The 13,028-nt window shown below is 38.3% G+C and overlaps 1 protein-coding gene across 5 annotated transcripts in view; it reads left to right on the top strand.

The window, feature by feature from the left end:
- NRIP1 (nuclear receptor interacting protein 1) overlaps window positions 1-10,437 on the top strand; it is a 78,998-nt gene extending 68,561 nt beyond the window's left edge. For all 5 annotated transcript variants that reach the window (XM_074813657.1, XM_074813651.1, XM_074813660.1 and 2 more), the window contains one exon: window positions 1,483-10,437. In XM_074813657.1, the coding sequence (XP_074669758.1) occupies window positions 1,852-5,340 (3,489 nt within the window). In that variant the 5' untranslated portion in view covers window positions 1,483-1,851 and the 3' untranslated portion in view covers window positions 5,341-10,437. The remainder of the gene's footprint in view (window positions 1-1,482) is intronic.
- The last annotated feature ends 2,591 nt before the right edge of the window (window positions 10,438-13,028 follow it).

The raw sequence follows: 13,028 nt of genomic DNA, 5'->3' as shown, positions 1-13,028 counted from the left end.
AATGCGTTGCTGGTTATTTTAATTATTATTCTTTTTTTTTTTTTTGAGATGGCTCAGTTTTTAGAGTTTCTCTAAATGACTTAGAATCTAAGGGAGTATTTGCACAGGGGGATATATGGCTGTTAACATTATGGCTATTTAGTAGTTCTTCTAATTCTTTACTTTTTTTAGATCTGATATTTTTCTGACTTCTGGTTGCCTGTAGCTTTTGAATTAAAAAATAGCCTCTGGGAAATCAATCATAAAATATTAATTCACTTTAAGGAGGCAAGGATTTCATCTGTGTACATCCTTTTAAAACTTGTAAATGCAGGTTTTCAATGGGCTTTTAGTCTGTGAAAGCAAACTGCAGAGTTAGATATGTGGAAAGACACTTAGCTTTCCTCATGTTGAATATTTATGCCAGTTTAGAACTGAATAAATGAAAGAATAGGCATGTGTGGTGTAATGATCTCAATATTGAACTGTGGTGACTGTCTGAACTGTCCATGCTATCACTGACCAGTAATATAACTAAAACTGAAGAGGTGCATCTAGCATAAGCACCATTGTTGTGCTTTTTAAAACAGCTTTTTATAGCATTCTGCCTCATGCAAGAAAGTATTGAGTAGAGGTGTTCTGCACTCTTTGAAAATAACAAGACCTCAAGGAACACCTGAGGTTGTTTTACCATTATATACTCAATACATGGAAAGAAACTAAAGGTAAAAATCATCCAGCGAAGGGAAGATTTTGATATCAGGATTTGTTATATCAGGAACATAAGCACCCTTTTCACCACTCCGATCACATGATTCTTCTAATGATTTGAGGTAGTTTGGAGTTGTAAGAAAACAGATTTCCTCCCTGTTGGGCTATCATGCTAGATGTTGCATTACTAGGTAGTTCTGAGCAGCAGTGACAACTTGGTTTCTACTTTTAGCAACACCATCTACCTGCCAAACAAAAATGTACTCATATATATGATGCTACCTATTCTGTTATTTGAAACAGATCCAACATGAACCTAAACGTTGAATTTAGGCATGCCTTTTCCCATTAATTCTCTTTTAGAGGGATAGTCTGCATGTCCTGTGTATTAACATGAGAAGAAAGTTGATGCAACTGTGAAGTAAAATCCAATGTAATTTTTAGGAAAACCTTAAATCACTAAATACAGGGTTTTTTCATGTTTACTATTCCTTATTTTGAGCTGTAGAATAGAGAAATTAGATGAACACTTGAAGTAGCTATTCTTATGATAATTAAGCTTAATTTTTGTATAAAATTTTATTTCTCAGAATTTTTTCACAAAGTTTTTTAAATTAGTTACCATGTACTTTGTCCATTACTTGATCTTTAATTTCTTCTGGAATGTAGATATTGCTTATATATCCCGAATGTCTGACTAAGTGCATTAAAAAAAAAAAGAAAAAAAGTGTTATGCAATTAGATCTTATCCTAAATATTTTCTTTGTTTTTTGTTTTGTTTTTTTCACTTAGGAATTTTATGTGCTTGGTGGAGATGGAAAAAGATGAAAAACAAGCTGGCTTTCTGGAGAAAGAACGTGGCAAATACTTAATGGAACTTTATTACGGTGGATTCATGTTTTGAGTGCTTCTCCTAGACACCTTTCATAAATATTCTAGCTATCAGCAGATTGATATGATTGGAAACCTGGCTCATCAAACAGTATACAGTGGAAGAAGCCTGCTTGGAATATGACTTTTTTTATTGTTTCTGAAAGTCTGTGAGAAAACTCTACAGACATCTACCTGTTATTTCTTAACTCTGCATCTCGATTCAGCTACAGCAAAACTTAGTCTTTGAAGTGAATAGAACCAGAGCCCTTTTGGAAACTTTTATTGAACATGACTCATGGAGAAGAGCTTGGCTCTGAGATGCACCAGGATTCTGTTGTTCTAACTTACCTAGAGGGATTACTAATGCATCAAGCAGCAGGAGGCTCAGGTACTGCAGTTGACAAAAAGTCTACTGGGCATAGTGGAGAGGATCAAAACTTTAAGATTTCTGGAAATATATTTCCCAACTGTCAAAGTAATGGTCCAGTTCTTAACACAAATACATATCAGGGATCTGGCATGCTGCACCTCAAAAAAGCAAGACTGTTGCAGTCTTCTGAAGACTGGAATGCGGCAAAGAGAAGGAGGTTGTCTGATTCCATTGTAGATTTAGATGGAAAAAAGGAAGCTTTGTTAGCTGGCATGGTTGAAAATGTGCCTAAAGGCAAACAGGATAGCACATTACTTGCCTCTCTGCTTCAGTCATTCAGCTCTAGGCTGCAAAGTGTTGCTCTGTCACAGCAGATTAGGCAGAGCCTTAAGGAGCAAGGGTATTCCCTTAGTGATGATTCTTTACAAGTGGAGAAAGATTTAAGGTGCTATGGTGTTGCATCCAGTCACCTGAAGACTCTACTGAAGAAGAGCAAAGCAAAAGATCAGAAGCTGGACAACAGCCTGCCTGATATAACAAAGAACCTGCCCAAAGAGAGGTTTATAGAATCCCCTCATGCGGTACAGAGCGGACCTAAAGTGATAAATGAGCCACTGTCATGTGCTGCAAGATTACAAGCTGTTGCGAGCATGGTAGAGAAACGATCTAGTCCTGCTGCTTCACCGAAGCCCAGTGTAGCATGCAGCCAGCTAGCTTTACTCCTTTCAAGTGAAGCTCACTTGCAGCAGTACTCCAGGGAACATGCTTTAAAAGCACAAAATGCAAATCAAATAGCAAGTGAGAGACTTGCAGCTATGGCCAGATTACAAGAAAGCACTCAGAAAGATACTGGCCAATTCGGTTTAGCAAAAGGAATGACAAGCCATCTCAATGGTCAAACAGGATCATCAACCAAAACAGTGTCTGGCAAAACCAATATGACACCGTATCAGAGTTCAGTGGGAATCATGCATTCACCTCCCAAAACTCTGGGATACAAAAGTACTTTGGAAAGGAGTAACCTGAAAACCTCTCCCAGCAACAGTTTGCTCTTGCATCTGCTGAAAAGCCAGAATACCACCAAACATGTAAAAAGGCATGAACAGAGTGAGAGAGCCAGCATTTTTGAAGACAGCAGCACACCAACAACTATTGATGAGTATTCAGACAACAATCCTAGTTTTACAGAAGATGACAGCAGTGACGATGAAAGCTCCCATTCTAACTGTCTTCCTATAGACCTATCCTTTAAACAGAGGACAGATAAACCCGATACAGGTCCACCTGCATCACTGGATAACCTGACTCAATCCTTGCTTCATAACTGGGATCCAAAGGTTTCCTGTCCAGAGAACAAGGAAGACAAAGACACTCCGAAAGCTTCTAAGCTGAATCCCCATCAGAAAGTAACACTACTTCAGCTGTTACTTGGGCATAAGAGTGAAGAAAAAGTAGACAAGAGTAATGACCCTCAGGGACCACACAGTGCAGCTGATGTGGCAAAATTCACTGTACAGACTGGTAAAAGGACTCCTGTTACTGACAGTCCCAGTGCAAACCGAATGACTCCGTTAAGCACTCCACCTTTGTTGGCTTCTACAAAAGCAGACTCTCCTATAAATCTCTCGCACCAATCATTAGCCATCAAGCGTAGCTCACCACCGTATGCCTGCAGCATCCAGCCGGACAGACTGATGAATACCGCATCTAAGCATTTGATAGACCTTTCTAAAAGCAAAGAAATTCAAGGAGCCAAGCTGAGCAGGAACGATAGTCCTCAGAACTCCTCAGCATTCAGTGCCAGCAAACTGTTGCAGAATCTCGCTCAGTGCGGCATGCAGACTTCCGTGTCAAGTGAAGAACAAAGAGCTAGCAAACAGCTGCTAGCAGGGAACACAGATAAACCTGTTGGCTTGATTGATAGATTGAACAGCCCTCTACTTACGAATAAATTGAGTACGCATGAAGAAAATAACAAAATATTCAGTTGTCAGCCCGCACCCGCTGAACAAGGACTTCCAGGTTCGGAAATAGAAAATCTCCTTGAAAGGCGCACTGTCCTTCAGCTGCTTCTGGGAACTCCCAACAAAGGTAAAAGTGAAAAGAAAGAAAGGATGCTTTTAAGAGATGAAAGTTCTCCAGAACAGACAGATAAGGCTTTGAATGAGCAAATATTGATGGTGAAAATAAAAACGGAACCATCTGAAGAAGCAAATGTTCCTTATAATTCAAATGCACAACAAGTAAGAGAGTGCAAGGGTAACAAATTTCAAGGATTTGTTCATTCACTGAAGAGAAACACAGCTGCTTCTCCAGCATCAGAGGAGTTGAAATCTGAGCCTCTTTCACCTCAAGATTTCTCTTTTTCCAAAAATGGCCTGCTGAGTAGGTTGCTGAGACAGAATCAAGACAGTTACCCTGCAGATGAGCTGGACAGAAGTCACCGAAACAATGAGCTGACACACCTCGAATCAAAGAGTTTTTGCACAGTACCGAAGAAGAGGAAGCTTCATGCTGAGCTCTTGGAAAGTCCATTAAAAAAGATGAGAAGTAATGTGTCTGATGCTGCAAACAATCACGCTTCTCCCACCGAGGCACTGTACGGCCCTTTGCTTAACCAGCAAGAACTGAAATTCAGCAGAAGTGATGCTGAATTTAAATATGCTGTAAGTCATGGTTCAAGTAATGAAAGTGAAAATAGGAGTTGGTCTAGAGATAGTAAAGGCTTTAATGTGTTGAAACAGCTGCTTCTCTCAGAAAACTGTGAGAGAGATCTGTCACAACATAGGAATAACATACTAACGGAGGGCAAGAAAAAAGGAAACAAAACCAGTGCAACAATTAATAAACCTGAATTCAGCATTTCTTCAGTAAATGCATTAATGGGAAGCCCTGTGCAACAGAACAATTGTGTAGATCATAGAACATTTCAGTATCCTGTAGCAGTAAAAAGTCCTGCCAGTTCCCCATTCCCTGAACATTTGGGGAGTACAGTATCTAGACTAGAGTCCGACCAGTTTAGCATGTGTCCCATGCCCAGTGAAAAAGGGCCCATCAGATGGGTGATCACAGGTATGGACAAGAATGATTATGAAAAAGACTCTCCGAGACTGACCAAAACCAACCCAATATTGTACTACATGTTACAGAAAGGTGGCAACTCCATTAGTAGCCAAGAAGCACATGACAAAGAAATTTGGAATGAACCTTCATTTACTGATAGTTCAACTCATGTTACAATCAAAGAGGAGTTGACATCTGATGCAGAGCTTAAAACTCCTTTTAGTAACTTAAGAAGCCCTTACAACAGCCATATGGGGAGTAAGACCTCTCACCAACATGGTGTGAATGGAGAAGTGCATGGACTTCTGGAAAAAGTGCTAACAATCAAAAAAGAGCCAGAATGAACTACAGCCTCCTCAATGAGTTTACAATCAGTGGTTTTGAATCTTTGTTTAAAAAAAAAAAAAAAGAATAAAATAAAAACGAGTACGAACTTGACTACTGTAAAATTGAGCATGATTTTAGAAAAGCATGGTCTAATTGAAACATGTTTTCATTTGATAAACTTTTTATTTTTCTGGTGATGTTATTTAAAATACATGTAGATAAAATTTGCTTTACAATAGATTGTCACAAGGAAACTAGAAAGGTTGTAATTTGTACAAGACATTTCTGTATGTATCAGATTAAGTTATGAGTACTCTTTGATCAGAGTCTTATTTGGATCTGCAAGTTTTTGGTATAACATAAAGTGTAAGCGTACAGCCTAGGTGGTGGTAATGCTGCGTTTCCTCCCTCCCTGTAAAATAATCCTTATTTTTTTGAAGCCTGAGCATAGAGACTGTGTACTTTTTTTGAATGTTTAATATGTTTTGTGAAATTTTAAAAATAACTTTTAAGAAATGGAGCAGTCCGTCCAAGGTGTTAGCTCGTCATATTGGAAAACCTGTGTCAGTGTTAATAATTGAAATGCACTGAAATGTATTTTTAGTGCTTCCAAAATTTTTATTGTTATTTTTAAATCTTGTTTGTGGTCCTGACAGAATAGTGGTGTAAAATCTTATTTTCTTCTTTCCCCTGCTCTTGACAAATGCCTTCCTCAGAATCCTTAGCCATAGTTATTAGTTATGATTAAGGGTTTTTTCTAGGTTTTTATACAAAAGGAAGATTTTCATAGGCCATGCAAGTACTGCATGAGTCCTTTTGTTGGCGCATTCCTGTTACTTCCCTGCTTAAAAGAGGAAAGCCAAAATGCCTCTTGGAGTAGTGGATTAAGAAAGTTTAGTACATATATTTGGTGAGGAAAATGGTGGAAAGTTTGTGAAGCAGATGAGCAGAGTTGTCTATTTAGCACCATCCTCTATCCCCTGCAGAAGAATACCGACTACTCTAAAGCAGCACATCAGACTTCCACTCAAAGATGGAATAGGATTTTAATGAAAAATGTGTTGGCCTCTTCCTACAACCAGGGAAAAGAATCCATATTCTGCCAATATTTATTACTCTCTGAACAGGTGATGCATGGTTCAGTGCACTACCCTTTCACTGCAGAAAACCTGGTTTTAGAATAATTTTTAGGGTTGCACTGAGGATGAAATCGTGGTTTTGTCATCTTCTGTAATGGATGGTGGGACATGTCTGAGAAATCCTCCTCTGCCCTTTTCCTCAATCCCCACCTGTGCTGTGATTTGTAACATCTGGCAATATCATCCTGAGAAGGGAGTAACTGAAAATTGCGGTCAAAGCTGAGACACCTTAAAAGAATTGCTGGCTGGGGAAGAGCCATGTGGCTCTGCTTTCCTGTTAACACTGTCAGTGTTAACTCCATTTGCAGCCTTTATTTCTCATGGGGGAGGAGGAGGACAAAATCCAGTTCCTCTAAATTATATGCATTATTGCCTACTTTAAGTTTTGCTGAACTTTTTACTCCCCTGAAAAAAATGTTCTCTGTAGCTTCTAATTTCACTGGTGATCCCCTATGCTATCAGCGAACAGCTAAGTAGTTGGCTTGCACAGATGATGAGAGCTACACTCTGTTTTAATTTTGACTGTTTTCACCCTTGAGAGCCGATGACATGACAAAACTGCTGTTTCTGTCCATCTCATGTTTGCATAGCAGAGATGAGTAATGGGGCGTTTTGCTCTTTTCCTTGTTTGGTTTCAGAGATCCTTTTCCTAAACTGCTGGCTTGCTGAGACAGGGTGAGCCGTTGTCCCCCTCTTGTCCTCCTGCCTGGGATCAGTTTCCTGTCTCTCCACTGCAGTCCCTACTGAAAGGGACTTCTCCTGTCTGCCCACTGGAAAATGCACCACTATTCTGTTTTGCCCCCCTGGGGGGGATACTTTCTTTTAGGGAACACAAATATTTGGCGGTATCCCATATAAAACATTCCCCCTGGTTTATATGAGAAATAACAGAGCGATTTAAAGATATATTTTTATGTTATTTGGGTGAAGCGTAATATATTAATGGGCTGTACAAAGAAGATTTATATTTTAAAACCTTCACACAAATCTAATATCACTTTAAATGTCATTGTCTGAAGTATAATATAAAAATAAAATTTTGTTTGTCTTTAATATTGCATTTATAAGTGGCCCAATGACAATTCAGATGTCTCATAGAATAATCATTAACGAGATAAAGTATATTTTGGATTGACAGTGGAACTGAATTCTTTTTATATGAGTCAACCCAGCAGAAATATTAAAAAGATGGTATTTGTTCCATCCATTAAATGTCTCTTAAAGTCTTAATTGATTATTTTTCTTGAAAAAACATGTATATAGCTAGGAAATATATACAATATAGAATAATAGATGGTCCCCGGAGTAAATACAGGGCTATAATTTACTTGAAGGGCTCCACAGAAAAATGCAGTTTGAATGGATTTGAAATAATCTGGTTGGAAAAGCTTCATCAAAACAAAGTTGAGATGAAAAGTAGGGAAGGAGAGTCTAACCCTAACAAAAAGTAATATTGGAGTCTAGGAGTGTGCTTACCTGTGTATTTATTCTATGGTAGTCTATTGTTATGATACATACTTTTGAACATTTAGTTTTTAAAGTTTTATAAAACATTTAAGTTAAAATGTTAACAGTTTGACCAGTTAATGATTTAGCTTTCTTTTTAGGTGATGTTAATGAAAGGGTATTACCATTCTCACAGACGTCAGTAAACTATAATACACAAGAATTTAAGTTTAGGACATGCTGTTCATGGAAGAATCTTACCTCTTGTAGACGTTGCAGTCTCAAGCAGCACATAACAATGAGGCCCTTGAGAGAAGGTAGAACATGCCAACTGAACACTCTTCAGTCGACTGCTAAGAGGGCAACAGTTTCCTATATGAAATTCTCCAATATCACTGATGTTACCCCTCTCTAGGGAAGACATTCTTTAAAATCTACCCCATCCATATTTACAGCCTTTTTAAACCTGAGGACCAAAGGCTCTAATAATTTTTTATCTTGTAGCATGGGTGAGTAAAAAGGAGTCACCATTGTCTTCCTTGAGGACTTTTCCATCAGAAAAGGGGGGTGCAGGAGCTGGGTTTACTGCACCAGCAGAAGGACTGGTAGGGCTGGCCATATTTTCCCAAGAAACTCAAAGATCTTTGATTTCCACCAGTCCCTGTAGATGAATGACAAACCAAGGTCATCTGTTGAGTAACGCTTGGTTTTCTCAGCAACTCCTGTCTCCTTGATTCAGTAGATGTTTACTACTAGGATATGCATTTCTGTCCCCGGTATGCTTCCTCAGTCTGGGGGAGTGGAAGCTTCAAAGACAGCTCTGCAAACTCAGGAGGCTGAAGTTTCAGCTAGGCCTTTAGACTATAGACTTGAAGAAAAATGGGGCCTTGTCATATATTGGCAGCAATAGCTGTGTAGTCAAAGAGGTGCAGGGTTGATGGGTGCTGTTGTCTGATCTTTCCATCAAAGGAGCAGGGAGGGAGGGAAGAATGTATCCCAGTTGTAGCTGGGTGAGACTGCTGGGGGAAAGCTGCCTCCACCTCATGAAGCAGTGAAGTGAGTTAGGGATGTGTCTATACCACACTTAAAGTTGTAATTGCAACCCCTTGTGTCTTAGACCTGAATTAACTTTAACCTCACTTAACTGGGAATGGTTGCAGCAGCAGTTGGGTTGCTAAGTGCCCAATACCTTGCTCGAGGGGACATCGGCAGGCTTATGCTGCTTCACCCACTGTGGTGGTGTAGCTTCCAAGCTAGCTGGATTTGGGGATTGACTTGTAATTGCCATGCAGATATGCCTTTTCTTTCCAGAAGAAAGTGTAGGGGACTGAGAACCAGATTTCTAGTGTCTTCTCTGCCAAAGTTTGAGGAAATGATGGGGGTAGTGTGTGACTGTAGAATCAGAGATGTTTTGCTGGAGGGCTTCTCCACTGATACCACATAACCGGGTGGCTCAGTTTGAGAAGCTTATAAACATTACAAGATCAAAAGGGAATTCAGCCATAACTTTCACTTTTCTTAGCCATTTACTCTTAGTAATGTTTTTAAATTTTTAATTTACAAATGTTTTTAAAAGAAAGAAATGAATGGTTTAAATTTTCCCTGTTAAATGTTGGTGAAAGTATTACAGCTCTCATTGACGTCAGTGACATAATATTACCAGTTTGTTCTCTGCCACATCTTACAGAGGAGTAAACTGGTAAGTATATATTATATATATTTATATATAATGTAAATACATCGACTTGTTACACCTATAATATGTTGAAATTGGTTTTTAAAAGGTGATGTAAATAGTGGTTTCCTTAATGAAAAATACATATTTTGTATTGTTCTAATGCAAAGGAAAAAAACCCTTTTAATCTTTTTTGTTATGTATATTCCATGTATAAGTGTAAATATGATCACATAGGTTTAAAAACTTTTGCATGTATGTATACAGTTGCAAGTCTGGAAGAATGTATAGAAAAATACTTTTATTTAAAGTTGTGATTACCTGCTGCATGAAAAGTGCATGGGGGACCCTGTGCATCTGTGCGTTGGCAAAAAAATAAAATGTCTTAAGTCAGGTCAGTTCAAAACACAACAGTATTCCACTTCTGGACATGACTTCTGCTGTGGTATTTTAGCTTTGTGAAAGAATGTGCTTCAAATCAAAAGGGTCTGGGAAAAAAAAAAAAACTACAAAACTACTTTTAAAACAAGAAGTACTCATACAACTATAATCAGTTATGTAAGTTCAGGACTCCATTTTGCGTAATTGAAATATTGTACCAGGACTATGCTATCCCTGTAAGACAAAGGAATATTGATTTTCATTGCCATACATAAGAATTTGGGATTTTACCACAACCAATTTTATTGTGATGTGTCTTCAGTAATTTATCTAACTGGTCTCATTTTTTTATTAGAAATTAATTTCCTCATGTGATGTCACAAAACTGTACATACTGCAGTGTGAAGTTTTTTTAAATCTTTCAGTGTTTACTTCCTGCAGAAGATTTGAATAAATGAGAAAAATGCATTGTCTTGATGGTTTTTAAATCTGCTTTATTTCATGTGTACTTTCCATTATTGGAGTGTTTGTTAGTGGGCTCTTTTCATCGGTGCTATTAATATAAATTTCTGACAACAAAAATATCTCAAGGAACTTAGGAATACACACAGCCTTCAACAAGGCTACTGACTGGAAACAGAGTCATGGAGCTGGAAATGAAACAATCTAAATCAGATTAGCAGCTTTACTTTACAAAGCACTGTATTATGTTTTATTCAAATACCCTTCTGCTTATTAACTTGAAATCAGTGACCATAAACTGGAAACCTCTAAAGGGGAATTTTCATGTGAAAATCATTTTAAGTAAATGTTGAAACATTTTTCAGGTCCCCTGTGCAGGGCAGGAAAGATGTGTATTCCCACTAAAATCTACTTTGGTCCATATCACAAAGAGGACTTTTTAGTTGAATTCCATTTAAGTTCTTAAGCAAACATGTAGAAAAGTGAACACAGTTTGCCTGTGAAGACTATGCAAAGATTTAACAGTGCACTTGCATCTTATTTTGCAGCTTCTAAGTTAGCTTATGATATCATTGCAAATGGTGGATTGCAACATTAGTGCAAGTGCTGTTTCTCCAGAGAAGTTTTGTTCTAAGATGTATAGGCACACTGTAAGCTGTACAGTTGAAAGCAAGTACTTGAGTCATGACTGTCTTGGGTAACAGTTAATTTTCATGAATCATCCTGTGTTTTCTCATCTCTTAGCAATACATACGCATGCATGAGGTTCTTTGGAAGCTTTCTGGAAAGCATAAATTATAATCCATAAAGTTAATTTAAAAACAATAATTCCAACTCCATAGATCTCAGCTAGGGCCTCAAGAAGTATACAGCTGAGCATTTTGATTGTTTGGTATCCTAAATAGAGTAGGATCAGGATACTGTCTGTCTTTGGATATGTCATCTTAAAGTATGTATATAATGCCACCAGTGATACTCGGCTGTGCTTCAGAGGCAAAAGAGCCTTGACCCAGCTTCTGCATAGACTCTTCTCTCTCTTAAGTAGGCTTGCCCCTGATTTGAGGAATGAATGTCTAAGCCAAAATATAGCCATGTGAAAAAGCAATATACCTAAGGAGCCAAACTAGTCTTCTAATGGAAGTGCAGCTTGGAAATAATTTCTGAAATACATACTTCCTCACTGACTTGGTTCCTTCGGATTTGATTCTACCCACCAAGCAAAACCAATGGTATGCCATTGGTTTATTTCTCAATTTATTTCTCAAGTGATGATGCCCTAGGACAGTTCCTTGGAGCACCTGAATATCACTGATTTTTGTTTTATCACTCAGGGGGAGTTTAGGCTCTTGTAACTTTACTATATTTATTCAATTTGTTGTGCTGTAACACCAAGTAGAACTTCCTTTGTGTCTACCAGAACAAACAGGCCTGTGGAGTTGAGTGTATGGTATGCTAAACAGCCTGTGGAGGTGCAAGGATGTTTAATAGGTGTAAATATTCAGAAAAACATTTTACTCTGAGTGAACATTAACAACATATGCTTAGTGCTTCATAATAAACTCACTCAAAAATGCCTCAAACCACCAGTGAACTCTTTACAGACAGACCTGTGGTCATGCGGAATCTTCTTGATCTTTAGTTTGTTCCTCACAAAATGAAAGATGCATGTGATGTTGATGATTTTTCACAACACAACTGCTGCATAAAGAAATTAAAGTTTCTCAAAATGGGAGGTGGGGAATAGCAGTTGTGTTCATGGGACTTGGCAGCCCCATTTTATGCGCCTCAGTGAAATTAACACTAGCATTGTGGGTGTCAAGGACAGATGTGGACTCTGATAGATCATTTTCAGGCCTGTGCGTGTGGAAGCCTTTATCAGAGTAGAAGATCTTGTTGCAGTAATACAAACATGTCTACACATAAGAAAAGCGAATCATTCTTCACTGACAGTAAACTTTGTCAAGAAAAATGTGATTTTGAAACTGAAGAATACAACAACAATGTTTTTCTGTATGACACAGCTTGGTGCATTAGAGATGTGTAATGAGCATTAGAAATGTGTAATGCTCCCATGGGAATGTCTGTAGGACCTTGATATGAGCCTTGAGCAGTGGTTAGGACATGCAGGTAATAATTGTTGATAATATTTTTATTTCCTTTTGATTGTCAGAGTGACTCAAAGGGAGCATGGCACAAACTCAGGGCGTGAAAATCCTCTCTGCTGGTAAATATCAGTGCCAGTAATGAAAGACCATATGCTGATCTGAGCTCGCAGCAGCCCACTTTGATTTGGCTTTTTAAGGGCTGCTTGCTCTTAATGAATAAAGAGATTTGTCACTATTTCCAGATTACTTTTCTGATTAAACTACTTGGAATTTAACTGAATGCAAAATGAACATTACTGACTTGTGACTGTGCCCGTTAGATAAGCTTGATGCCTGCCTCCGCAATTAAACTCAGCATGTGCCTTCAGTGCATCTTGGTGTGTTGGGGAGAGATGGAGACATAACTGTGCCCCCCTTCACAGTATTAGATGATCTTGATTCTCTTCTCCCAGTCTAGTTTGGTGAGGTGGGGATACTTTCTCACTAAATGGGAGGCA

The sequence above is a fragment of the Strix aluco genome, chromosome 2, assembly GCF_031877795.1.
Source record: "Strix aluco isolate bStrAlu1 chromosome 2, bStrAlu1.hap1, whole genome shotgun sequence".
Lineage (NCBI taxonomy): Eukaryota > Metazoa > Chordata > Aves > Strigiformes > Strigidae > Strix > Strix aluco.
Note: the sequence above shows the minus strand (reverse complement) of the source record. Positions and strands in the feature narration are given on the sequence as shown.